The 25,466-nt window shown below is 54.4% G+C and overlaps 2 protein-coding genes across 4 annotated transcripts in view; both read left to right on the top strand.

Moving 5' to 3' along the window:
• Positions 1 to 9,623, top strand: part of Mapkbp1 (mitogen-activated protein kinase binding protein 1) — a 50,263-nt gene extending 40,640 nt beyond the window's left edge. The window contains exons 14-31 of one of the 3 annotated variants that reach the window (XM_051183650.1): positions 475 to 600; positions 904 to 974; positions 1,109 to 1,230; positions 1,698 to 1,773; positions 1,874 to 1,985; positions 2,297 to 2,360; positions 2,576 to 2,710; positions 2,901 to 3,037; positions 3,224 to 3,279; positions 4,392 to 4,628; positions 4,809 to 4,975; positions 5,163 to 5,308; positions 5,454 to 5,603; positions 5,765 to 5,849; positions 6,096 to 6,379; positions 6,619 to 7,215; positions 7,550 to 7,635; positions 8,192 to 9,623. In XM_051183650.1, coding sequence (XP_051039607.1) covers positions 475 to 600; positions 904 to 974; positions 1,109 to 1,230; positions 1,698 to 1,773; positions 1,874 to 1,985; positions 2,297 to 2,360; positions 2,576 to 2,710; positions 2,901 to 3,037; positions 3,224 to 3,279; positions 4,392 to 4,628; positions 4,809 to 4,975; positions 5,163 to 5,308; positions 5,454 to 5,603; positions 5,765 to 5,849; positions 6,096 to 6,379; positions 6,619 to 7,215; positions 7,550 to 7,635; positions 8,192 to 8,419 — 2,879 coding nt within the window. In that variant the 3' untranslated portion in view covers positions 8,420 to 9,623. Of the gene's footprint in view, positions 1 to 474; positions 601 to 903; positions 975 to 1,108; positions 1,231 to 1,697; positions 1,774 to 1,873; positions 1,986 to 2,296; positions 2,361 to 2,575; positions 2,711 to 2,900; positions 3,038 to 3,223; positions 3,280 to 4,391; positions 4,629 to 4,808; positions 4,976 to 5,162; positions 5,309 to 5,408; positions 5,604 to 5,764; positions 5,850 to 6,095; positions 6,380 to 6,618; positions 7,216 to 7,549; positions 7,636 to 8,191 lie in introns of all 3 variants that reach the window. The other 2 variants (XM_051183648.1, XM_051183649.1) reach the window with 2 other exon arrangements.
• A 55-nt stretch (positions 9,624 to 9,678) lies between these two features.
• On the top strand, positions 9,679 to 25,373 carry Pla2g4b (phospholipase A2 group IVB). The gene is made up of 25 exons (XM_051183651.1): positions 9,679 to 10,543; positions 13,863 to 14,016; positions 14,094 to 14,347; positions 14,632 to 14,688; positions 15,083 to 15,178; positions 15,374 to 15,450; positions 18,390 to 18,462; positions 18,699 to 18,835; positions 18,972 to 19,103; positions 19,309 to 19,349; positions 19,496 to 19,538; positions 19,808 to 19,862; positions 20,075 to 20,205; positions 20,419 to 20,502; positions 20,716 to 20,753; positions 21,369 to 21,504; positions 22,028 to 22,164; positions 22,358 to 22,580; positions 22,671 to 22,788; positions 23,056 to 23,193; positions 23,326 to 23,430; positions 23,595 to 23,774; positions 23,973 to 24,139; positions 24,510 to 24,696; positions 24,778 to 25,373. The coding sequence occupies exons 1-25, from the start codon at positions 10,420 to 10,422 to the stop codon at positions 24,996 to 24,998; spliced, it is 3,108 nt and encodes a 1,035-aa protein (XP_051039608.1). The 5' UTR covers positions 9,679 to 10,419; the 3' UTR covers positions 24,999 to 25,373.
• The last annotated feature ends 93 nt before the right edge of the window (positions 25,374 to 25,466 follow it).

The following is a 25,466-nucleotide window of genomic DNA, read 5'->3' as shown; positions in this document are numbered from 1 at the left end:
TAATCTTTGGATAATTTGGTCTTAGCAGGAGTTTAAGAAGAGGGTGTGTCTTAGTTAGTTTCGCTATTGCTGTGAAGATACAGCATAACCACAGCAACTCTTACAAAGGGAAGCATTATCCTCATGGTGGGACATGGTGGCATGCAGGCAGACATGGTGCAGGAGATCTTGGCTGCAACAGGAAGTGGTCTGAGTGTCATGCTGAGTGAAGCTGAGCAAAGGAGACCTCAAAGCCCACCCCCACAGAGACACACTTCCTCCAACAAGGGCACACCTACTCCAACAAAGCCACACCTCCTAATCGTGCTACTCCCTTTGGAGGCTGTTGTCTTTCAAACTACCACAGGGTGACTCTGTCCCAATTCCATGCCTCATGTAGCTTTAAGGATATGAGACTCCATCCCCTTGGGGCTCTTTACTGGGTATAGTTGAGAAGCCTTCTCATGTGAGTTGCTGGTGTTCTTCCAACTCCAGGCTTGAAGCTGCTGGCATCAGCAAGCCGGGACCGTCTGATCCATGTGCTGGATGCTGGGCGGGAGTATAGTCTACAACAAACACTGGACGAGCATTCATCCTCCATTACTGCTGTCAAATTCGCAGGTGGGGACTGGGAAATTGAGACTATACATCCTCCACCTACCACCTTGCTGTACTTCTATGGTCTTCTGGTAGGAGTGACGTATTGGGAAGTACCTGGGAGTCATAAGGCTGGGTGGAGAAGACAGGCAGAAATCAGACTTCCAGTAGGGACTCTTGAGTCAGATAGGTTGGGCTGGACATAGGTTTGGTGGAATGCCTTCCACTGTAATTGGTTGGTTGCGTAGATTGATTGGGGAAAATAAGGGAAGGCAGGAGAAAGGTGCCTTCATATGGTGAAAGCAGCCAGGTCCCTGTCCCCCATAGCCAGTGATGGGCAAGTGCGCATGATCAGCTGTGGAGCAGACAAGAGCATTTACTTCCGAACTGCACAGAAGGTAAGGCCATGGGCTGTCCCTGACAGGGCAGGGTGGGAGCAGGGTCTCAGGCTACAAGAGGTGAAGGGAGACGAAGCAAGCTCTGACCTGGTGATGCTTTGGGGTGTGGTCCACCTATGTGCTCCCTGCTGCAGTCTGGAGAAGGAGTACAGTTTACACGAACACACCACGTGGTACGGAAGACAACCCTCTATGACATGGATGTAGAGCCCAGCTGGAAGTACACGGCCATCGGCTGCCAGGACCGAAATATTCGGTGGGTATTCCTTCTCGGGCGTTTTATAGAATTCATTTTTAATTACTTTATTTTGTGTGGGGTGGCAGGGAAGGGATGTGCATGTTCCATGGTAAGCATGTGGATGTCAGAGGTCTATTTTCAGGGCTGGTTCTTTCTTACTGTGACGTGGGTCCTGGAGATCAAACTTAAGTCATCAGACCTGCAAGCAAATGGCCTTACCCTCTGGGTCATTTTGCTGACTTCCACTTCTCAGATTTTGGACCACATTCTTTCCTGCAGTTCAGTCCTCCCCCCAACCCCCCATCTGCCTTTTTGTCCAGGGTTTTGAACCTCTTGGAGGTGGCAAAGTACTTTGCTTTTCCTGAGAGAGTAGACCTTGGGTGGTGAGAGGGATCTCCCAGAGCAGATGGGGAGTGAACGCTGGTGTCTGAGGCACGTGTGCTTTGATCCTCACACCTACTGTGACCAAGTGCCTTCCTTTACAGGATCTTCAACATCAGTAGTGGGAAGCAGAAAAAGCTGTTTAAAGGGTCACAGGGCGAGGATGGCACTCTCATTAAGGTAAGGGTCCAGTGGCACAACACCAGATGGCTCAGAGATGGAGTGGCACTAAATGAAGAGGGTGTGGCACTTTCCGGCTCTTTCCACTATGTCTTCACAGGTGCAGACAGACCCCTCAGGGATCTACATTGCCACCAGCTGTTCTGATAAGAACCTCTCCATTTTTGACTTCTCCTCGGGCGAGTGTGTTGCCACTATGTTTGGTCACTCAGGTAAGCAGCACCCACCTCCTCATTCAGAATTCTACTTGGTTCTCTTGTCTATTGCCACTCTGTGACTCTGCCCTTCGACCCTGGGAGGGATCAGTTGACTGAAGCAGGGGGAGGAAGCCCTGCTAGCAGATGGGGACAGTGTGGTTGGTACGTTTCCTTCCCCACATCCAGACTGTCAGAGCACAAAGCCCCTAAGCATGGATAGAACCCCACCCTCCCCTCCAGCCAATGCCCACCCTCACTGCAAGAACAGGCAGGAATTGGTTAGGCTTTCATGGCAGTTCATAGACCACATCCTTTACTCTTTACAGAGATTGTCACTGGCATGAAATTTAGTAACGACTGCAAGCATCTCATCTCTGTGTCAGGGGACAGGTGAGCAGAAGTCAACTTCCCTGAGAGGCAGATTCCTCTCTGTCCCTCCTCTCATGATGTCTCTGGGAAGTGGATCTACATAGGGATATTTCTTGGTGGGGCCTGACCCGGCAGTGGAGGGGGGTGGCTTGGATCTCCTTGCCAATTCATGGGAAGACGGGATACATGGCGTTACTACCTCAGAGTCCTCACCCAGGGCTGTGGCTCCACTCTAGCTGCATATTTGTCTGGCGCCTGAGCTCTGAGATGACCATCAGCATGAGGCAGCGCCTGGCAGAGTTGCGCCAGCGTCAGCGAGGAGGCAAGCAGCAGGGACCAACCTCCCCCCAAAGGGCCTCTGGACCCAAGCAGTAAGTGAGCCAGAGGCTGGCTGTGCTAATTGCTGTCCACATAGTTTGGTGATCTCCCTGCTCCTCCTCACTTAGAACTTGGCATTCAGCAACTCCTGCGTCTCCCTAGACCTCCCTTCTCATGCACAAGCCCATCATGTTGGCCTCTTCCTAGTGGACCTCCTCTCCCTGTGTTCTGTCTTGGACTCAGGCACCAGGCTCCAGTGGTGACCCCTCCTGGGCCAGCTCTTTCATCAGACAGTGACAAGGAGGGAGAAGATGAGGGCACTGAGGAGGAGGAGCTGCCAGCTCTGCCCATTCTGGGCAAGAGCACCAAGAAAGAGCCAGGTTGGTGGCAGTCGGGTGTGAGGCACAGTTACTAGCTGTTGCCATGGCTATATAAGCCGCATCTGGACCATGGGCTGGAGAAACTGGGCCATCACAGTGATCACACAGGGGAAGAAGATAGAGATGTGGGCCCCTGGTCCCAGAGGTGGGTAGTGGAAACACTTCTGACTGCCTGTTTCTGTCTAGCCTCAGTCTCTAGTCCAGCCTTGCTCCGAAGCCTGTCCCACTGGGAAATGAGTCGGGTAAGTGGTCGTCACTGAAACTTGCTTCCAAGGTTACTGGAAGTGAGGGGGTAGCAGCACAGTCCTTTGTGTCTCATGAGGCACTTGGGTGTCTGCCTACATGCTTCAGTCCTGTTTCCAGGGAAGGCCTTATTGAGGTCAGGCAGCTGGTCTGCCCTGGGATAAGGGATGAGCGAACAGCACCTTCCCTTCTTGTATCAGATGACTAGCTACATGAAAGGAGGTGTCTGCCTCATCTGCCAGGAGCCTGGGAGAAATCACATCCAAGAGTAGTTTGGTTTTGTTTTGTGACAGGGTCTCACTATGTAGCCCTGGCTAGCCTGGAACTCACAGAGATCCACAGGGCCTTTGCCTCTGAGTGCTAGGATTGAAGGCCTGCACCACCATGCACTGCCTAAACAAAACAGCAATAACAAAGAAGCAGCATGTGGTGAGGAGTAAAAAAGTGGTGGAGTCACATGGTTAGAAGGAAAGTCTAGGAAAACCAAGGGTCCAACAAGTGTAAATGTAGGGAATGAGTTCTGAAGACCCCAGTGAGGAAGTAAGTCCAGAACAGTCAGAGGGAAGGCTACAAGAGTCCCATTACTATGACTGACTCAGAGAGGCAGGGAAGGCTGTAGATATTTTCAGCAAACCCCAAAGCAGCCCAGCCCTCACATGCTCCACGTTTTATTTTGAGTCTAGCACTCTGTTGGTGATGTAGAATCAGTTGCTCTCTGACCATGCCAGCGTCTCGTCCTTTGTTGTTGATTTGTCCTTATTGCTGTGAAAGGACTCTGGGTTCTTTGGGGCATCTTGAGAGAACAGGATTATTTGGAATCCTAGCTCTAGACTATAGAAGACACCAGGTAGAGGTGCAAACAAGAGAGGTTCCTTTTGAGGGTCTAGAATGCAGCTCAGAGCATGTACTATAGGGCCAGCCTAGCCTGCAGGCCACTTACTGTCCTATGAGGACTTGGGCTAGTCATTGGAATCCTCTGAGCTTCTGGTTCCCTCACTGTAAGACCTGGGATAATGATGCTGCCTTCTTTGTAACATTGTTGTAAAGATAAATTGTTTGTTGATTGATAGTGTATTCTAATTGTTACTCCTTTTTCACCTACAACCACCAGGCGCAAGAGAGCATGGAGTTCCTGGGCCCAACTCCTGTAGCCAACACAGGACCCAAAAGAAGAGGGCGCTGGGCTCAGCCAGGTGTGGAGCTGAGTGTTCGCTCCATGCTGGACTTGAGACAGCTAGAGACCTTGGCCCCAAACCATCGAGGTCCCAGCCAGGACTCACTGGCGGTGTCCCCGTCTGTTCCTGGGAAGCATGGTCCACAGGCCTCCGAGCTCTCATGTGCTGGCCAGGTGAGCTAGCTTTTACCAGCCAGAGCCCAGCCTGGCTTCCTGCCACCTCTTCCCAGAGCTGGAGTACTCTGCTTCCTCAGAATTGGTGGTTACCAAATCTTTGCCAACTTCTACCTCCTCTCAACACTTCTTCTCATATCAGCAATCCTCGTAAGAGCCCCTTTCGTTGTGTGTTTCCAGAATGAAAAGGCTCCTCGGCTTCAGGCTTCCCAACCCTGTTCCTGCCCTCACATTATCCGATTGTTGTCGCAAGAGGAAGGAGTCTTTGCCCAAGATCTGGAGCCTGCACCCACTGAAGATGGTATTGTCTACCCGGAACCCAGTGACAGCCCTACCATGGATACCAGGCAAGGGCTGTGCCATGGCCAGAGCTCATGGGGCCATGTGGCCCTCAGTCTTCCTTCCCCTCTGAGTTTTTTCAGTTAGGCAATGGTTGGCCTACAGGCCACTCAAGGTTTGCCTGCCCCTTCATTCCTTCAGTACGACTGACCTCTGCTCACTGTTTATTCTTTCCTTTCCTGGCCTTCCTGGCAGTGCGTTCCAGGTGCAGGCTCCAACCCGAGGATCCCTAGGAAGAATCTACCCAGGCAACAGGGGCTCAGAAAAGCACAGCCCTGACAGTGCGTGCTCTGTGGACTACAGCAGCAGCCGGCTCTCCAGCCCCGAACACCCCAATGAAGGTAAGGCTACAACGTGAGGAAGGGACAATTGGCTGAAGCAGGGAGGCAGACCTGTGACAGACGGGTACAGTGTGATGCCTCTCCCCTCCCCCACATCCAGACTCTGAGAGCACAGAGCCCCTAAGTGTGGATGGCATCTCCTCAGACCCTGAAGAGCCAGCCGAGGGTGATGAAGAAGAGGAAGAGGAGGGAGGCCCGGGCCTCTGTGGGCTGCAAGAAGGCAGCCCGCACACCCCAGATCAGGAGCAGTTTCTGAAACAGCACTTTGAGACGCTGGCCAATGGGGCCGCTCCAGGTGTGGTCAGTGGGCCAGCCTTCAGTGGAGTCTGCCCCCATCGCTTCCATGCCTGGCTGAGAGGGAGGGTCTGGCAGGCAGCGCAGCGTCTTAGGTTTCTTTGTTAAGAGAGGCAAGAACTTAACTCCTGACTCAGTTCATGATTTCTGCGCCACTTGCAGGGGGTCCAGCAAGGGTCCTAGAGAGGACAGAGTCTCGGAGCATCTCATCCCGATTCCTGCTGCAAGTGCAGACTTCGCCACTCAGGTACACCCCACATGGCTCTGCTGACCTGCTGCTCCTGCACCTGACACAGCATGGAACCTTCTTCCCTCCTCTCCCTAAGGGTCCTTTGTACTCCTAGCTTTGGAACAAGTGGCCTCCCCGGAACCCTATCTTGCTCTGTGCTTGTCCTCTCCTGGTGCCTCTGTCTGTGGGAGCATCTGGACATCTTACCGGGAGGAAAACACTGAGCCTTCTCAGGACCTTTTTCCAAACCCTTTCTTGCTGTAGGGAACCATCTTTGTCCTCCTCAAGCTTGGGCCCGGTGTCAAGACCTGACCAGGTGTCACAGACATCTGGTGACCAGCTGAAAGGCAGTGGTGCCCCTCCCCCAGGAGCACCCCCAGAAATGGAACCCTCTTCTGCCAACTCCGGCCCCCAGCAGGTGGCTCCTGTGCTGTTGCCACGACGGCGGAACAACCTGGATAATAGCTGGGGCCCCCCAAAAATGGCTACAACCCGCCCCTTAACTCGACTCCAGAAAGCACAGTCTGTGCACAGCCTGGTACCACAGGGTGAGGAACCTGGTGTGCTTAGCTCCAGAGTATGGGGAATGTGGGGCAGTGTATGTGGGCATGCTGGAGGAAGGTGGTTCTGGTGCAGCCCTGGCGTGTCCCCGTGCTTGCCGCAGCATGTCCCTTAATGGTCATGTTTGTGGGAAAGTAGCAACTAGGGATTGAGCCCTAGCATTTGGCATGGCTTCCTCAGGTTGGCATACCAACCTGACCTGCAGCTGTCCCTGTCTCTAATGCAGATGAGGTGCCTTCATCACGTCCACTGCTCTCCCGGGAGGTGGAGATCCAGGGCAGCTTAGGATCCCTGCCACAAGCTGATAGCTACCCATCTCAGACCCACTCCTGCCAGATCTCCACCTCCAGTTCTACGGCCAAGCTAGCTCGTAGCATTTCTGTTGGGGAGAACCCAGGCCTGGCAGCTGAACCTCAAGCTCCTGCACCAGTCCGAGTCTCACCACTCAACAAGCTAGCTCTGCCTAGCCGGGCTCACCTTGTCCTGGACATCCCCAAACCACTGCCTGACCGTCCTACTTTGACCACATTCTCACCTGTAACCAAGGACCAAGTCCATAATGAAGCAGAACAATCTGGCTCCCTGGTGAACCTAGGAAAGGCTCACACTCCATTTGAAAGACGGGCCTGTTCAGGGGAGGGTGCCACTCCTAAACCTAGGACAGAGGGCCAGGCTCACCCTGGCCCCAACCACCCCCGTGCCCAGCAATTGCCGGTCAGCGGTCTCCTCCAAGGCCCCCAGAGCTTTCAGCCCCCATGCCCTGAGAAGTCTGCGAATCCCATGGAATGCACCAGACCAGGGGCAACCCTGAGCCAGGACTCAGGTGTGCACAGCTCCCCAGTCTCGTGTCTCACCCCACCCTCTTTCTGGTCTCTTTTCTGGCTCCATCTCATGTCTGTGCATCCAGCCTTTGGCATTTTTCGTCCTGTCTGCTCCTGTCTTGGTCCATAAATCATGCAGCCCTGATGGCGAGTCACTCCTGCCACCCTTCACAATCTTCCTCTAATCTTTCTTTGTGTGGTGTCAGGAAAGGTGTTGGAAGGGAATGGTGCAAGGGGCAGGGACTGTGGTCTGGTGGGGCTTAGAGCACTGCTCTAAAAGCCCTGGGTTGGGATGCCTGGAAGAGCAGCTGGACCTCACTGGTTTTTGTCCTTCAGAGCTGGCCTTGAGTCTGCAACAATGTGAACAGCTTGTGGCGGAGCTCCAGGGGAATGTGCGCCAGGCAGTGCAGCTCTACCAGCTGGTGAGTGCTGGGCAGCACTGGCAGGAAGACAGCCTGTAGGCAGGGCTACACTTGAGCCTCTAGAACAGTCATAGTAAGGGTTCTTCTACAGGCTGGGTGGAGCACTCAAAAATACTGAGAATAATAGATGAGAGGGTCAGAAGGCAGGCCAACTCTCAACCCCAGGATCTATCGGTCACTTCTGGCTAAAAACTGGTGCACCCAAGGTAGGGTTGTAGCTTAGAACATCATCTTTGTTCAAGGAAAATCCCAATTCATGCCTGTTGTCTCAGTGTAACTATTAATAGTATGCTTTTTCATATCCCCAGATGGTTTGGGCTCTTTATAGTAGGAAACAATTTAAGAGTGCCCACGTTTGAAAGAGAGTGCAGCCCGTGTGAGTTGTTGGGAAAGTGGTGAAAAAGTAGATGGTTTTACTAGTGTGCCTGGGCCACCCATCGGAGTGCCTGGCCGTACTTCCTTACTGGTGGTAGGTGTCCCTTGTGGAGAGGCGAGGCCCAGGTGGATCCCCTTTTCTACACTCATTCTCTACTGACCCACACCTCACTTGTTGCAGGTGACCAGCTGTAAGACACCTTCGGCAGAGCACAGCCACATCATCCGTCTCCTGAGAGACACCTTCTCTTCAGTGCGGCAGGAACTAGAGGCCCTGACCGGGGCAGGGCTGTCCAGCCCAGGCGGCAGCCCTGGGGCTGTGGGGGCTGAGCAAACCCAAGCCCTGTTGGAGCAGTACTCAGAGCTATTGCTTCGAGCTGTGGAGCGGCGTATGGAGCGCAGACTCTGAATTCCAGAGCCTGTCCAAGAGAAATGCTCCCCATTGAAACTGTAGCCCTTCTTCCACTCATCAGAACCTGTGAGAATGTCTGGAGTGGATAGCAGGGGTCGGTGCGCAGAGGCAAAGCAGCCTTCCCAGCTGCTGCTCAGGGGCCCCTGTATTTATTAATTTATTTCCATGACTGTTGCCTCACTTCCTTGGGACTCCTGCCTCGAAAGCCCCTCCAGTGGCTCATAGCAGGGCAGGTCTTGAGTCTATGTCATCTTGGTGCTGTGAGGGGTAGGAGGGCAGCCTGCCTCATCTGGGGACACTGGGAAGGGCTGGCCTTCTCTTCTTAGAAGCCATTTGAAGTTACTTCAGGGATCAGCTCCCTGGGGTGGAGCATACACAGGGTACGCTGGGGGAGAGGTGAAAGGTGATGTGGTACTTAGTGCCCTAAAGCCAACTGTAGACCCTTACCTCTACTCCCACACCAGCTGCACTCTCCTGGCTGCCAAAGCAGGGGCGGTTTCCCCCAATTCCTGGCAGTTGAGAAAGGTAGAGCTGCCTGGCCCTCCAGGGGATTCCTAGCCCTTAGAAGACTTGAGTTGGTATCAGGACCTGAGCCCCCACATTCCGCTCCCATTCTCCCTGCAAGAGAGCCCTAGCATTTTCTACCCCATCCCTTTTTCCCTTGTGGAGCCAGCTGTGGGATTTTGCTGCTGGACAGTAAAGCCCCCAGCTGGGCAAACACAAAGCCTGCCTACTTTCTTAAGCCCTTTGAGCTTCTTTATTCTCTAACCCTGGTCCCTAGAGGATTACTGAAGCCCCAGGGACCACCTCCCCCTATATCCCCCGGGCAACAAACAAAAGCGCGATCAGAAACCTGTATTGGGAGTTCCCTCATGGTTTACAGGGCACTAGCCCACCTTCCTAGGCCTTTGGCCACACACACACAAATGTATACACAGTTGAGTGTTCAGTGTTAGAATGCTTGCCTGGCTAGTAGGTACCTGGTTCTGTCACATTTGGCCTCAGTTTCACTAGCCTGGCTTAGTTAGAACTCTTATCCAGAAACATGAAAAGGAACACACTAAAATTCTGGAATCTTGGTGTTCAAAGCCAGGCTGACAGGAGATGGCTATGGGACACCTGGCTCACAGAGGAGACTCTTTTTCAAAAGCAGTACTGGGTGCTCGGCGATACTGGATAGTAGAGATTGTGGGATGGAGGCCCTGGGCAAGAGACATGCGGGAAAAGTGGTAGGTGGACAGGTAGGTGGCAGGGGGGGGGGGGACAGAATTGAGGGAGTTGTTGGAGGGTAAAGAGAAGCCATAGCCAGGCTGTAGGTAGGACAAGGAGTGAGGTGATTGCAGAGTTGGAGTGAGCATGTCTCCGGGCCCTCCTTCCCTCTGCGTTAGGTAAGGCAGAGGGACATTTCACAGGGTTTAGACAACAAAAACCTGCTGAAGCGCCTTCCAAGCTCTGGAGGCAAAGACTAGAAACAAAACAGTTTTAATGGGTGCTTAGCTTTGGTGGTTCAGCCTGAGTACACCCAAACCACGGATTCCCTTTTTTTTTTTTTTTTTTTTTTTTTAACTACTAGCCTGACCAAACTCCTTACCCCAAAGAACAGTAGCGGCTGGGAGAGGACCCTCTGTCAGCCAGAGGATTACATATCCATTTACTGCAGTAGGGCTGCCCTGACTTAGCCAGCCTGGCCTTCTTGAGGGAGCCGGTCTTTCCCTGCGCTCTTCCCTACATGGATGAGGTCTTTTGGCCAGTGGTGCTTAGTTCCCTTTGCATGTCTGAGGCCACTGGCAACTGCTGCCCACGTCCAGATTTACCCCATCCCGGTTTTAAAAAGCCCCTTATTTATAACTTTTATACTGTGGCGCCTGTCTCCTCCCCAGCTGTACGGGTTGGGGCTGTTTTAACGTCTCGTTTGTACCGATGGATGAAATTGTCAATAAACACAAGCATTTGTTAACTGGCTAGCAAACTCCGAAGAAGGCGGGGCGAGGGCGGAAATGGGGCGTGGCTGGGAGCCTAGAGCGGAAATGGGGGCGGGTTCTCTTTCCGCGGGCGTCATGGCGGAGGCGGCGCTGGATAAGGTGCGGGAGGCGTTGCAAGAGTTCCCCGCTGCGGCTCGCGGTGAGTGGCGTCCGGGCAAAGACGACAGTGTGGAGAGAGCCTGGGTACGGAGCTCAGGTCGTGTGTTCATGAGTGGCCGACTGGCGGCCTCGCATTTTCGTATGTCACCCTTTCCTAGCTAGCGGACGAGCGCACAGCTCATGCTCGCAGGTCCTGGTGCCTTCGTAGGGTGCAGCTGTGGTTTTGTTCAAGGCCCCGCGCAGCTCTGGCGGGAGTCTTAGTGCCATTCTCAAAGCCAGCGGATGCTGAGTCCCCGTGCTCTGCTCTGCACTGCTGCGCTTCCGAAGACCCTTGACTATCCTTGTTCCTTCAAAGCGGACTCCAAGCTTTGAGGATCCTAGAGACCCACCCAAGCAATTTCCACTGCTAGGTGTTAGGTTTCTTCTTTGCTTCTCATTACCTCGTTCCTTCTTTTTCCCTTCTTGCTAAGTCATTTCTTACTGAACAGCAGTGCAGACACCTCTGTATGCAATGCAAATAAAGGAAGCTTCTCTCCCTATTTTATTGTTCCTGCCAAACATACTTTGCCATACTGTGCCCTTAGAGGACGTTCCAGGTGCCTCAACTTTTCACACCTGTGAACCTGGCACCCATTATTGATAGGCATAGAGATATTTTAACCTCGTTTTAAATAATTCTGCTGCAAATACTTGACTGTTCATTTAACAAAATTTAAGGACTTCTATGTGCCAGAATGTGTGTGTTCAGTGTGGTTAACTTTGGCAACAAATCCCTTTATCTGCTGAGCCATCTCACCAGCCCGAGGGTATTTAGGGTATATCAATAAAGAAACAGGCTGGAGAGATGGCTGAGTGGGTAAAGTATCTAAGCACTTGATGAGCTGAGTTCAGATCCCCGGCACCTGATAGTGATGATGGGGGCCAGAGACTGGAGGACCCCAGGGGCCGGCTGGCCAGCCAGCCTAGCAACTGCTGAGCTCCGGGTAGACACCTCATGTCAAGATACTGCTGCAACAGCCGCCGCCGCCGCCGCCGCCGCCGCCACCACCACCACCACCACCACACACACACACACACACACACACACACACACAGAGAGAGAGAGAGAGAGAGAATTCTGTTTCCCTGTCTTCATACAACTTTTCAGGAAGCAGTGTCACACAAGTGGTTCAGAGGATGGTTGTACGGTCATTGGAGCCCACTATGGGTGTGTATATAGGAAATGGGACTGTGAGCCTAGAGCAGGCTCCCTGTTTGTGTTTATTTTTGTCCGTTAAATTCTTAACAGCATTGCTGGGTCACAGGAAGTTTTTGGAGTTCAGTTTGAAGCTCTAGGGGAGAAAAGTAGCCATTCATTAAAGGGAATGGTGAGCCTTTAGTCCCAGTACTCTGGAGGCAGAGGCAGGCCTGGTCTACAAGAGTTAGTTTCAGGACAGGCTCCAAAACTACTACACAGAGAAACCCTGTCTCAAAAATGGGGGGGGGGGCGGCGGGGAAGAAAAGGGCAGTTTCACATTAGGTGGTAATGATGCACACGTGCCTTTAATTCTATCACTCAGGAGGCAGCAGCAGGTGAATCTCTGAGTTTGAGGCCAGCCTGGTCTACAGAGTGAGTTCCAGGACAGTCAAGACTACACATAGAAACCCTGTTTAGAGGTGGGGGGCAATTTCTACACATTTTTAAACTCCAGGATAGAGTAACACAACAGTAGTGTGTTGGAGGCCCTGGGTTCAATCCTCAGCATTGCAAAAACAAATCCCAAAGAGCAACTTAGTTGTGTTGAGCCACAGTTCCTTTCTAAGATTACTGCTTGTGGGGTTACTGTTCCTCCCTCCCAGGTGATTCTTATCTGACCCCTATTGGGGCAGCGAGTATGTGACTAGCTCTTTTCTTTGCAGTTTTTCTGGGCCCACCAGTGTCTTCCCATGTGGTTCCAATGTCCAATTTAAAGATACGTTCTGACCCATTGCAAGGGAGGGCAGTCAGAGGGAGCTGTAATGATGAGTGAGCATGGCCTGGGGGGGGGTGCGGGGGGAATGAATGCCACTGACTTCTAGCAAGGGTTGCAGTAACTTCTGATCGGCACCAGATCATTTGGTCAGGCATTAAGTAACGAAGCTCATCCAGAGCAGAGGGCACGTGGTCAGGGGCAGGCATGAGAAAAAGCAGGCTGGGCTCAGGGGTGAAGCAGCCTGAACACATGCCAAGGTGGATTGAATCCTGCCAGGGGTAGCAGTGAGCCAGCCATCAAAGGTGTACTGCAAGGTGAGGTTGCATTTCAGATAGATGATTGGTGTTCTCGGAAGGGAGTAGGATTCTACCAGAAAGACCAGTTTGTGTGTCCAGCCAGAGTGTGGGGCGCTTCCCTTTGACTTTATATTTGCTGAGCACCTACTGTGTGCTAAGGCACTAGCGTGTACCAGGAAACGTGACCATCACTCCAGCCATTGTGGTGGTGGTTCTGTTCTGCAAAAAGAGACAATAAATAAATGGGTGAGAAAACTCTACAGGGTCAGGTAATGGGATAAATCTATGGAGAAAAATAGGCAAAGAGATAAGGACGGTTTCTAACAAGACAGTTTAAGAGGGGTGGTCAGGGAAGGTTGGACCCAAAGCAGCAGAGGGAAGGAAAGGGTGGTTTGAGAGGAAAAAAAGTCAATAGGACTTAGAGATAGCCAAGCAAGAACAGGATTGCAGTAGGATAAATCAAGAGATTTCAGAGCCAGGTGTGGTGTCACATATTCGGGATAGTCTTGAACTTGTTTTGTAGCCAAGGGTGACTTTGAACTGATATTCCTGCTGCCACCTCCCAGGTGCTGAGTTTAACCCATGTGAGCCACCAAACCCAGTTTAAAGGTGGCACAGAGCCACTTAAATGTCTCTGTAGGTGGCATAGTGCTCAAATGTTGGCCCAAGATGGTTAAGGGTGCTGCTGCTGTCCCATGAGACCCAGTTCAGCCCATCTGTCTTCTGTTGTCATTGGGCAGTTATCTCCTCAGATAGATAGGCCTTGAACTGCTTGAGATGATAGTATCACCCTCCGATAGCCATACTGGCCATGCCCAGTTTTGGGCCCGTTTCAGATACTCAGTGAATATCTCCATTGGAGGGGAAATCCCAGAGCCAGGCCTCATCCCAGTTAGCCTGTGGCCGCCAGCTCAGTGACTCCCTTCACTAATGGATGCTGCTGAGTGATTCCTTCTTCAAGGCAAAGAAGTGAGGGGTCATCTCTGCAGGCTTCCTCGATCAGCGCAGCTTTGCCTAGGATGTCCATGATAGAGGATCTCTTGTGCAGACACTATGACAGAAGTTGGGTACCACTGATTTCAGACCTTCCCTTTCCCGTTTTTTTCTCCAGATCTCAGTGTACCTCGTGCTGTGCCCTACCTGGACGAGCCCCCAAGTCCACTCTGCTTCTACCGGGATTGGGTGTGTCCCAATAGGCCCTGTATTATCCGCAATGCCCTGCAACACTGGCCAGCTCTACACAAGTGGTCCCTCTCCTACTTAAGGTAAGGTTTTCTTTGTGGGGTGGGATAACCCAGTGACCATTAGAGGCTGGCTTCAAACCAAGTGTCCATGCCTGCAGAGCCATAGTGGGCTCCACAGAGGTGAGTGTAGCTGTGACCCCAGATGGTTACGCGGATGCTGTGCGAGGGGACCGGTTTGTGATGCCTGCTGAACGCCGCCTGCCCATGAGCCATGTGCTGGATGTGTTGGAAGGTCAGGCCGAGCACCCAGGAGTCCTCTATGTGCAGAAACAGTGCTCCAATCTGCCCACTGAGCTGCCTCAGCTTCTGTCTGACATCGAGTCCCATGTGCCCTGGGCCTCTGAGTCACTGGGTGAGTGGAAGGGGGAAGAGCGGGGCGGGAGGGGGGGTTCAGCTTGCTTGCTTACCCTCTGCCTTTGATGATGATGGTTCCATGGGGTCAGGTGCCACCTACCTGCCCACCCCAGGCTTGGACATAAAAGCAGAAATCCTGAAAGGGCTGCTGTCCCTTCTGCCCCAGGGGTCACATTCCCAGTGTCACCTCCTATACTCCTTGACATTCCTTTGCTCCCACTCAGATTTCTGAATAGCTGCCCTGTGGTCCTCAGCCTGATACTAGCTCACTTTGTCCCACAGGAAAGATGCCTGATGCTGTGAACTTCTGGCTGGGGGAGGCAGCTGCGGTGACATCCTGTAGGTGTGGGGACTCCTGAAGTGGGGAGGGAGCTGGTAGGGCAGAGGGAAGAAAGGTGGGCCACCACGAAGGGTCTCTCCTGATAGCCGGGCATTGGGGGCATGGGGGGTACACCATACCCACTAGGTCTCAAGAAGCCTCTTCAAAAGTCAGATAGCTAGGAAAGCAGGGCTTGAAGATAGAGCCTGTTGGTTCTGCCTCCCCTCCTGATGGAGGGGAGCCCACATCCAGAATCTGGTGGCCAAGTTCTGTGGTGCTTGCTGGAGTCCAGAGTCTCCCCGGCTCTGCTGACCCTGATGGCTTCCCTCTCTCTGTGGGCTTTGCTGTGTGGGGCTGAGGGCAGGCTGGGCTGCGCCCCCCCCCCCCATCCCCAGGCCTCACATGTGTTGGCAGTGCACAAGGACCACTATGAGAATCTGTACTGTGTGGTCTCTGGCGAGAAACACTTCTTGTTACATCCACCCAGTGACCGGCCCTTCATCCCCTATGGTAGGTGACACGGCCTGAAAGGAGCTGGTAGCCAGTGGTGGAGGGCGGGCAGCAAGAGCCCAGGGCAGGTTGGGTGCCCAGGCCGGAGGTACACCCCAAGGCCCCCACCCTCTGGTCTCTGTATTTGGGGAACACTGGGCTGGTTCTGATGGGGAGAGCCTGACAGGTCATTCATCTCCCTGATCTTGCCTTCAGATGTGTACACACCAGCGACCTACCAGCTGACCGAAGGGGGCACTTTCAGGGTGGTAGACGAGGAAGCCATGGAGAAGGTGTCTGTTCTGTTCTTGGCTCTGGGGAAGGGGTAGGCTCCCAGGGAATGGGCATACAGGGGTCTGGGGAGGTGACATCCACACTGAAAATCCCAAACCTATGGCTCTTCAAGGCCGGGAGGAGAGGGGACAGAGGTAGAGATCTTGGGAGCCTCAGGGCCTGGTCCCAGGTAGCTGCTGTGTCTCTAGGTGCCCTGGATCCCACTGGACCCCCTGGCTCCAGACCTGGTCCGCTACCCCAGTTACAGCCAAGCACGGGCCCTTCACTGTACAGTCCGGGCAGGCGAAATGTTGTTCCTGCCGTCTATGTGGTTCCACCACGTCCAGCAGTCCCACGGCTGTATTGCTGGTGAGGAACACCCAGGGCCCGGCCAGGCGTGGGTGGGGATGGCTCTGACTTCAAAGCAGGGCCTTCACACCTGGTTCCTCTCCTCTCTCCACAGTGAATTTCTGGTATGACATGGAGTATGACCTCAAGTACAGTTACTTCCAGCTGGTGGACTCCCTCACTAGGGCCGCAGGCCTTGACTGATGAGACCCTCACAGACACTGCAAAGGACAGCTGATGTGGGGGGTTGATTCTGGCTGTTGCCTGGGTTCCTGTGTGGGTTGAGATCAGCCTTGAAGAAATTTGGAATATAGTTGGAGGACCAGGAGATGCCAGACAGGTCTGGGTGAGTGTGCCCAGGAAGTTGCCACACAGGTGACAGGAAACATGGATCAGGTACGGCAGAGCCTCTCACCAGTGCTCTGACCTTTGGTGAGTCACTGCGTGTTGGCATCAGCCATGTGCTGTAAAGTGGAGATAATGATGGCTCTGGCTCCCAGGGCTGCTGTGGGGATAGTCATGGACCAACATAGAGGAAGCATTAATAAAAGACGGCGTTGATATATTTGTTCTCATATCCCAATCACACAGTTGCCTCCCAGGGCTGCTGAGGGCTTAAACGTTCAGGTAAAAGTTTCAAGGCGACCCTGATTAAGGTGTGTAAGCCAGATCCAGGCTACCCACAACAAATGTGTTATAACTGGCTGGCTGGGACTTGATTGGCTCAGGGCCACCAATGCTATCTCTAGCTTGGTCCCAGACTGTTTGCTTTTCCTCCTCCAGTTCCAGGGAAGCTGGTGGGTCTGGAGCCCGGAGGGTGACCCCTATTCTACAAGTATAAACAGGAAGGACAGGAACCATGTTCCTTCTGAGCTGTTCTCTGAGGACAGAGTTGATCTCCACACCCAGACTCCTTTCTCACCCAGCTGAAGAGCAAGGAGAGCCCCTATCCCCACAGGCCTCATCTCTGACCACCCAGCTCCACAGGTGGAGGCAGCCTAGACATGGCTTTGAAGGCCTGTTTTATGTGAAAGCCACTCCCCTACAAGGTTGTGATGGGGCCTGAGGTACTCTTCTGAGATTGCCCAGGGCTCCAGTTCAGACTGGGCATTCCTGTCGTACTGGCACTGGGAAGGTTGCAAAAGGACCCAGGACATGATGCTCGGCCCCACTGTTCACTGCTGTTTGGGGGGGCCATGGTATGCTGACCCGCTCAGCTTAGGACAGCAAACTCTCAGAACCCCTCCTGTAAATTAGGGCTGGTTGGGAGAGTGGGGCTTCACGGAGCCTGTAGCTAACTCCAGGAGGTGTCACTGGCTCCAGCATTGGCTTTAGGTGTCTCACTTCCTGGGCAGGTGGCTGGGTCAGCAGTGGGTGTGGGGCTTGAGAGGGGCGGAGGAGTCTGTGGGAGGGATTTGAGAGGAATGTGTGGCCAGTTGGCTCACCGTGGCTCTGGGTTTAAAGCTGGCAGTTGTTGGTCCCGTGGCCACTGCCCCATCATTCCTGTTCCTGTGGACTTGGTCTCATGGCTCTGGTAAGGCTTCATAGAGGACTGGGCTCCCCATCCAGGGCTTGGTGGCTGTTTCTGAGAGGGAGGAGCTGTGGGCTTTTCTCTAAGCAGAGGGAGGATGCTTTCCAGCTTCAGGACCAGACAATGGAAGCCAGGGGCAAGGGCAGAACTGGGATGGGGTCTGTCCTGGGAATGGGTTCTAAGCAGAACTCCCAGGATTTGGATCCTGGAAACTCTTAGGATCTTTCCTATCCACTGTCCTGGGGGCTTAGAAAGAAATAGCTGCTCCATGCCTCTGACTTGGTTACTTGGCATGTGAGCAGCCCAGGGCTGCCTCGGAGATGAACTTCCTCAGCTCTGCCCCTGACCACAGAACTCCCTGAACCTGACCATTGGCACCTTTCCAGAGATAAGAAGACCAAAGGCAGACAGTCTTCCTCTGCCCTGGCACACTGCCAAGTGTCCACATCTCTAGAAGCAAAGGGATTTGGAAGGAGCTCTGAAGACCCCTATCCGATCTGGAGGATGGCAATGTGTGGGTGGGCTGGGAGGGAAAGACGCTATCCTGATCCCGCAGGGTCCATTCCCAGGATGGGGTAGACAGCACAGGTTGCAACTCACTCATGGTGCCTAAGCCCCAATGTACTCCTTTAAGTCCCTTGATGCCTCAGACCAGCCTCAAAGCTTCGTGGGGTGGGGTGGGGTGGGGTGGGGTGGTAATGGGATAAAAAGAAAAGGGTTATACCTAGAAATAGTGTGGGTCATTAACAAGACACCTTGCCTTCAATCCATTCCTAACCATGCCTCAGGAGAGTGGCCTCGGCTTCCTTTCACGATTGGTCATTGTCATAGCACCCTTCATAGGACGTGTGACAATTTCTTAAATATATGCTGAGCCCTTGGTATGGAGCTGGCGCAGTGTGGTGTTTAATTATGAGAAGGTGTCATCATGTAGAGCATGTCTCTTGTCACTCCGGGATTCTGATGGGTTCAGACGGTCCTTTTGGTAGAGAGTTAAACCTTGAGTGATTGTCCCAACCTCCCCTGTGGCCCTGTCGCATTTGGTCCCACTGATAGCAACCCTGCCCCATCTGTCTGCAGGCAAAGGTGGCAGGGACATGCCTGCTCACTGTGCGCGTCCTCCAGGCTAATGGCTTGCCTTCCAAGGACCTAGGTAAGCCCCCCCGGCTCCCCCCCACCTCCCTGGCCCTTCACTGAGCTCAGAGCACAGTCAGCACCAGTGGGAGGGGCTGCAGGAGGCCCTCAGGGGTCTGCTGGAGAGCAGGGTCCCCAAAGAGGCCGAAGACTCAGCCCTATGGACACGGTGTCCCAGGAAGGAGGAAGTAGACTCCGTGCTGGGCAGGGAAGGGCTCGGGATCACTATAAGACACGTGCTGCTCCTTCCTGCAGTGACATCCTCTGACTGCTATGTGACCCTGGGCCTGCCCACGGCCTCCAGCCACACGCTCCAGACGCGCACAGTCAAGAACAGCAGGAACCCTGTCTGGAATCAGACCTTCCACTTCCGGATCCACAGGCAGCTCAAGGTAGCCCAGGCATCAAGTATGGCCCTGCCCTTTTCCCTGTGCCCCCTGCCACATGTGTCTCCTGTTTGCCTCTTCCTGCCGTTATCCTCTCGCCCCACGTCTGCCGCTAAGCCACCTCTCTCTCCGCCTCTTCCAGAATGTTGTGGAACTGAAAGTCTTTGACCAGGACCTGGTGACCCAAGATGACCCTGTGCTGTCAGTACTGTTTGACGTGGGGACTCTGAGAGCAGGGGAGTCTCGGCGCCAGAGCTTCTCACTGAGCACTCAGGTGAAGTTAGCACTCCAGGGCGTGGCCCAAGCATCCCAGGCAGCTTTCCCCAGCTTCCTTCCCCACTTCTGATCAGAAGCACAGCTTCTTGGGACCAGTCCAGGGAGTGGGGACAGAGTGCCCTGGAAAGGGACAGTGGCCCTTCCCCAGTGCTATGGCCTCAGCCCTCTGGGTTGCCAGTCCCTCTAACTAGCTTCTCTTCCAGGAGGATGGGTGCCTGGAAGTTGAATTTCGGCTGCAGACTCTGTGAGTAGGGCGCAGGGGAGCCTGGTGGGTGGCAGTTGGGAGCTTCCTTCTGGGAAGGGCAGTGCCAGCTCACCGAGGCTGGTACCCTCCCTGCTAGAGGAGAAGTGCCTGGGCTCTTGCAGACAGTCACTGGGGCCTCTTTCCAGGACAGACCGTGAGGAACAGCTCATCAGTAATGGCATCCTAGTGGTGAGTGAGGGACCTGAGGTTTCCCCTCATAGCTCTTCTCCGAGCTGTCTGATGTTTCTCCCAGGCTTGAACAGGCTCACCACAGCCTGGGTCGTATCGGCCAAGTTGGGGACCTTGGGTATACACGTCCCCCAAGGGAGTAAATCTCTCTCAAGCAAATGCTTAGCGGCTGAGGGTGCTGTAACAACAGTGTTCTGGGGACCAGGGACCCACAATGTAGGGTCCCAGAGATGGGTGCAGCGTGTTATCTGGGGTTCTCTTGACCACAGGCTCGGGAGCTCTCTCGGTTACATGTCCAACTGAAGAAGGCAGGAGACCCAAAGGGTGAGTTCACCCTCCTTAGGCACCTTTCTTCCTGGCTTTTACTCCTTTCTAGGGGGGTGACCTTGTACTGGCTGCTTTCAGGTAGCAAAAGTTGGGCGGCAAGTCCATGCTGGGCCTCCCCTGGGCTCCATCTCTCCACCCGGACCATGTCAGAGGGGATTCGGTAGACAGAGACCCCCATCCTGAGTTTCCACCCCGGTTCCTGTTTCTAGGGCCAGAGAGCAAAGTTCAACTTGTGGTTGCTGGGGCCTGTGAGGGCCCACAGGCTGCCTCTGTGGGTACCAGGTCTTTCTTCTTCCATTACCCAACCTGCTGGGAGCAAGAGCTGACCGTTCATCTGCAGGTAGTGAGCCTTGCTCCTGAGACCTCCTGCCCCTCCCATCAGCCCTCCCATCCTGAGCTGTGCTCCCCGGCCGGGTCACATTTGCGGTGACGGGAGCCTCTGTTCCCTTCCCTGCTGTTCTGTCCCTGCCTCAGGAAGTCGGTGGGGTGTGAGGGGGTCTTTGCTAAGAAAGGAGTAACGACTCTTGGGGGTCCTTTCTCCCCTTCTCCTAAGGATGACCCCCACGAACAACTGAAGGTTCCATTACACGCACTACCCTGTTCACAGTTGGTGAGACTCGTCTTCCCCACATCCCAGGTACTGGTCACATAGAGAGCTGGGTTTGTGGGCAGGGCTGTCGCTGGCCTGGGCTTGAAGCAATCCTCCCTTGGGCCATGCCCCCAGACAATCAGTGGGCGGAAGCATGGATCCTGTGAACGTGCTCGGGGCCCAAGGATGGTCTGGGTGCACTGAGGCCACAGTGGGGTAGAAATAGCCAGCCTTTGTGATCATGGTACTTGTGGTTTCCAGGAGCCACTGCTGAGGCTGGAACTGCAGAAGGAAGGAGGGTAAGAACGCGCCTGGGGAGTGGAGAGCAAGGGAAGGCACCTGTCCTGGGTGCCTGGGACTTTGAGCAGGAGGAGGCTTCATGTGCAGAGGCTGTTCTTACTGCTCCCACTTAATTTGCTACAGTGTAGGGATGAGCCCTGTCCCTGCCCAGCACACATCCTGGGAAATCTAGGATCAGTGTCTGTCCAGATAAGCAGGACAATGAGCAAGGACACCAAAGGAAGGGGAGGGATGCCCCTTGGCACGGAGGCTGTTGAGGGACCTTAACTGTCCTTCAGAAGAGGGAGGGTGGCTTTCCATCACAAATAGGTGGGACATGGATTTGTTTTCTGCCCCCATCATCATTTTTGGAGTTGTGGGTGAGGGAAAGAGTTGGGTTGAGTTGGGGTTCAGCCCTAGACCTTAGGTGCCCTCAGTCTCGTGGTCTGCTTACCACAGTCACATGTGTGCGTCATGTGTGCGTGGTCCTGGGTTCCCCTTCCCCTTACTCCACAGTAAGTGGTGGTGAGGACTGGGAAGGGAGGAGAGAAGCAAGGGTCTGGCAGATGAAGCCAACCAGTTTCTTTTTCTGTGGTGGGGCTGAGAACTGCTTTTGGGTCTCTTCCTTCTCCCAGACCAAAGGAGCTGGCTGTGCGGCTGGGCTGTGGGCTCTGCCCTGAGGAGCAGGCCTTCCTAAGCAAGAGGAAGCAGGTGGTGGCCGCCGCCCTGAAAAAGGCCTTACAGCTGGACCAAGACCTACAAGAGGATGAGGTCTGGGGGCTGAGTACAACTGGGTGGAGTTTTCCTCTGGCCTGCTTAGCCCGGGGCTCAGTACTGGGAGGGTTGTACAGCCCAGAGCTGGTGTCAACTTGGGCCTGTCACTGGCAAGCTCTGCCTGCCCTCCCTGTGTTTGTTGGTTCCCCACCTGCTGCTGAGTGAGGTGACATGCCTGATGACACACATCTGGTATGAGGATGGTCACTGGCTCCGAATGGTCCCCAGAGGGTCAGACCAGTCTGACTTGGCTCCTAGCAGAATGGATTGCAGCACTGCGTAGCAGGGCCTTGCAGGCTTCCAAAGAGTGCACACAGGCTCCTGGCACTTGCTCAGTCATACTCCTGGAGCCCTGATGTTGGAAGCAGTGAGGCCTTTGGGAGGCTGTTCTGACTAGATCTCAACAGGGCTGACTCAGAGCTGATCCCAAGACTCGATCGCATTTTGACTGACACAACCTCTTCCCAGAGTGCAGCTTCCTCTCCTCAGGCCTTTTTTGAACCTGGCTGTCCTCTTCCAGATCCCAGTGATTGCTGTTATGGCCACTGGTGGTGGCATCCGGGCCATGACTTCTTTATATGGGCAGCTGGCTGGCCTGAGGGAGCTTGGTCTCCTGGACTGCATCTCCTACATCACTGGGGCCTCAGGATCCACCTGGTGAGCTGGTTGGGGGCGTTAGGAAGGGGAAGGGCCCGCTGTGCAAATGCATGGACTGGGCACAGCGTGCTCCAGGGGGCAGGAAGGCAGTGGCCAGACTGCCGGCCTTCAAGAGAAAGTCAAAGGCATGGAAGGCCACATGGGGTCCTTTGGTGACAACATTCCCCTACTCCTAAGCTTTGGCTTTCCTCAGGGCATTGGCCAACCTCTATGAGGACCCAGAGTGGTCTCAGAAGGACCTGGCAGGGCCCACCGAGTTGCTGAAGACCCAGGTGACAAAGAGCAAGCTGGGGGCATTGGCCCCCAGCCAGCTATGGAGGTACCGGCAGGAGCTGGCTGAGCGGACCCGCCTGGGCCACCCAACTTGCTTCACCAACTTGTGGGCCCTCATCAATGAGTCCTTGCTGCATGATGAGGTATGGGGAGGGTGGGCCCTGGGTGATAAGTGGGAAAGATTTCTAGCATCGGGAAGCCGAGGGCTCAGTCCAAGCTACTCTTCCACTCAGCCCCATGAACACAAACTCTCAGATCAACGGGAGGCTCTGAGTCGAGGCCAGAACCCTCTGCCTATCTACTGTGCCCTCAACAGCAAGGAGCGGGGCCTGACCACCTTTGAATTTGGGGGTGAGTGGCTTCAGAGCTGGGCCTGCGCTCTTATGGAACAGTGTGTCTAGCCCTGTAAGTAAAAGGTGAATCTGATGCCCACTTCTCCTGGTCCAAGTACAAGACTGTCACCCTGCCAGCTCCTTTATATCCTTGGGATAGGGGAATTCCATGCTTGTAACAAGGCCTAAGCCTTCTGGTCCCCTGAGCTGAGATAAAGTCCCTGGTGGATGGCTGGGTGCCCAAGGTCTCTGGGCTCCATGGCTGAGGTGTGTGTTGTTTTCATAGAATGGTGTGAGTTCTCTCCCTATGAAGTTGGCTTTCCCAAGTATGGAGCCTTCATTCCCTCTGAGCTCTTTGGCTCTGAGTTCTTCATGGGGCGGCTGGTGAAGCAGCTCCCTGAGTCCCGCATCTGCTTCCTGGAAGGTGAGGAGGCTTGGGGGAGGGGGCCTGGGTGAAAGGGAGGCCCTCACCTGGCCCACCTCAGCCAGAGGGAGGGTGGGTTCAGACCCTAACAGCAGGGGAGGACTTGTCACTTGATGTCCCTTTCTTTCTTAGGCATCTGGAGCAACCTGTTTGCAGCCAGCCTCCAAGACAGCTTGTACTGGGCCTCTGAACCCAGGCAGTTCTGGGACCGCTGGTCCCAGGATCAGGCCAGCCTGGGTAGGTGCTTGGGCTTCCTATAGGAGAGAGATGGGCAGCCAGCTGGGAGTGTCTGAGACATTGTAGACCTCAACTGCTTCCCTTGTAAGGTCACCACAGAGGTTGGGATAAAGGATCAGAGACCTTTTCCTAAAGTCACCTCACCCCCACTCTTGCCTGTGCAGACAAAGAGCAGGTCCCCCATCTGAAGATCAAAGAACCACCGACAGCAGCCGGCAGGATCGCCGAGTTCTTCACTGACCTCCTGACAAAGCGGCCGCTGGCCCAGGCCACCCACAATTTCATGCGTGGCCTCCATTTCCACAAGGACTATTTCCATAATCCTCACTTCTCCACCTGGAAAGGTGCCCTTTCCCACCCATGTCCATGTCTCCAGCGCCCTTAGCCTTAGGACACCCACCACCACCACCTCCTTTCCTCTCTCCCGGGGAGATGCTGCTCTGGCAGGATTTGTGGGGACCATAGAGCATCTTCTGTGGGCCTAAAGAGGCCTGGACTCTCACTGACAGCTAATGCTTCTCTCTCACCCCAAACCTTTGCAGCTACCAAACTGGATGGGTCCCCCAACCAGCTGACGCCCATGGAGCCCCACCTCTGCCTCCTGGATGTTGGCTACTTCATCAATACTAGCTGCCCACCCCTCCTGAAGCCAACACGGGATGTGGACCTCATCTTGTCACTGGATTATAACCTCCATGGAGCCTTTCAGGTTGGGGAGATCTGCTTAGGATCCATTGGGGGTATGATCGTGGCGCCCCTCGCTGGGGGAAGTTAACTCTGCTCTGGGAGGGGGGTGCTGAGTAGCTGGGATATCTTCACCTATCTTGTACTACAGTTCTCTTTGCCAAACCTGACCCTGAAGAGATCCTGGCATACCTGCTGCTTCTGGATGGCTCCCGTTTTCAGAGGGCCACTAACTCAGGGGAGCCCTCAGGAGCTGGAAGCGGGGGGTGGAGGGGACATAGTCAGACTGTGGTCCTCTGGGTCCACAAGCACCACGTCCTGCACATCTTAGTGAATGCCGTTGTACAGGCAGCCTCGCACACAGGTCCTCTAATGTCCCCTCTGCTTGCCAGCAGCAGCTGCAGCTTGTGAGCCGGTTCTGCCAGGAGCAGGGCATCCCTTTCCCGGCCATCTCACCCAGCCCCGAGGAGCAGCGCCAACCTCAGGAGTGCCACACGTTCTGTGACCCTGCCCAGCCCGAAGCCCCGGCTGTGCTGCACTTCCCTCTGGTTAACGACTCCTTCCAGGACCACTCGGCCCCTGGTGAGCCATGCCACCGTCCTTCCAGACTTGCCTCAGTGCCGTGTCCCCAGGCCTCCTGCCTAGCCTGTCCTCTCTCCACAGGGGTGCCACGGACAGAGGAGGAGAAGGCAGCTGGGAAGGTGAACCTGTCTTCTTCTGATTCCCCATACCACTACACAAAAGTGACCTACAGCCAGGAGGATGTGGACAAGTTGTTACGCCTTACACATTACAACATCTGCAACAACCAGGAACGGTTGCGGGAAGCCCTGCACCAGGCCGTGCAGCGGCGGAGACAGCGCAAACAGTGCAGGCCTGAGTGATGGCTGAGATACCTTGGCGGGTTCCCACCCCCACCCGGGACCTTTGACCCTCCACCCCTTCCCTGTCTGCTGAGTTGGAGACCAGTATCACCAAGTACTGCTCCAGAACCTCTGGGGACTCTGACATCCAGGCCCAGTTCTGCAAAGATACGTCTGGGATCTCCAGAGAGGACACTGAGCCTGTCAGCAGCCCTGCGTCAGAGTCTATCTAGGCTGTAAGCTGCCAGCAGAGGTGCTACTGCATGGTACTAGGAGTGGCCTAGCTCACCCCCGGGAAGGACTTGGGGCAGTGTTGGTTGCATGACAGGGACACTGTGGCATGTTACAGGGGCTCTTATAAATGGGAGGCGCTTGGGTGGCGCTGTCCCAAGATTATCTGTTGTACCAGGCTATTAGTTCCACAGGACATCTTTCCTGTGCCTGTCTAGATGGTCAGAGACCGTGGGGTGAGGCCGTTGGCCAGTATCA

The sequence above is a fragment of the Phodopus roborovskii genome, unplaced genomic scaffold, assembly GCF_943737965.1.
Source record: "Phodopus roborovskii unplaced genomic scaffold, PHOROB, whole genome shotgun sequence".
Lineage (NCBI taxonomy): Eukaryota > Metazoa > Chordata > Mammalia > Rodentia > Cricetidae > Phodopus > Phodopus roborovskii.
This window is presented reverse-complemented; position numbering and strand designations above follow the sequence as displayed.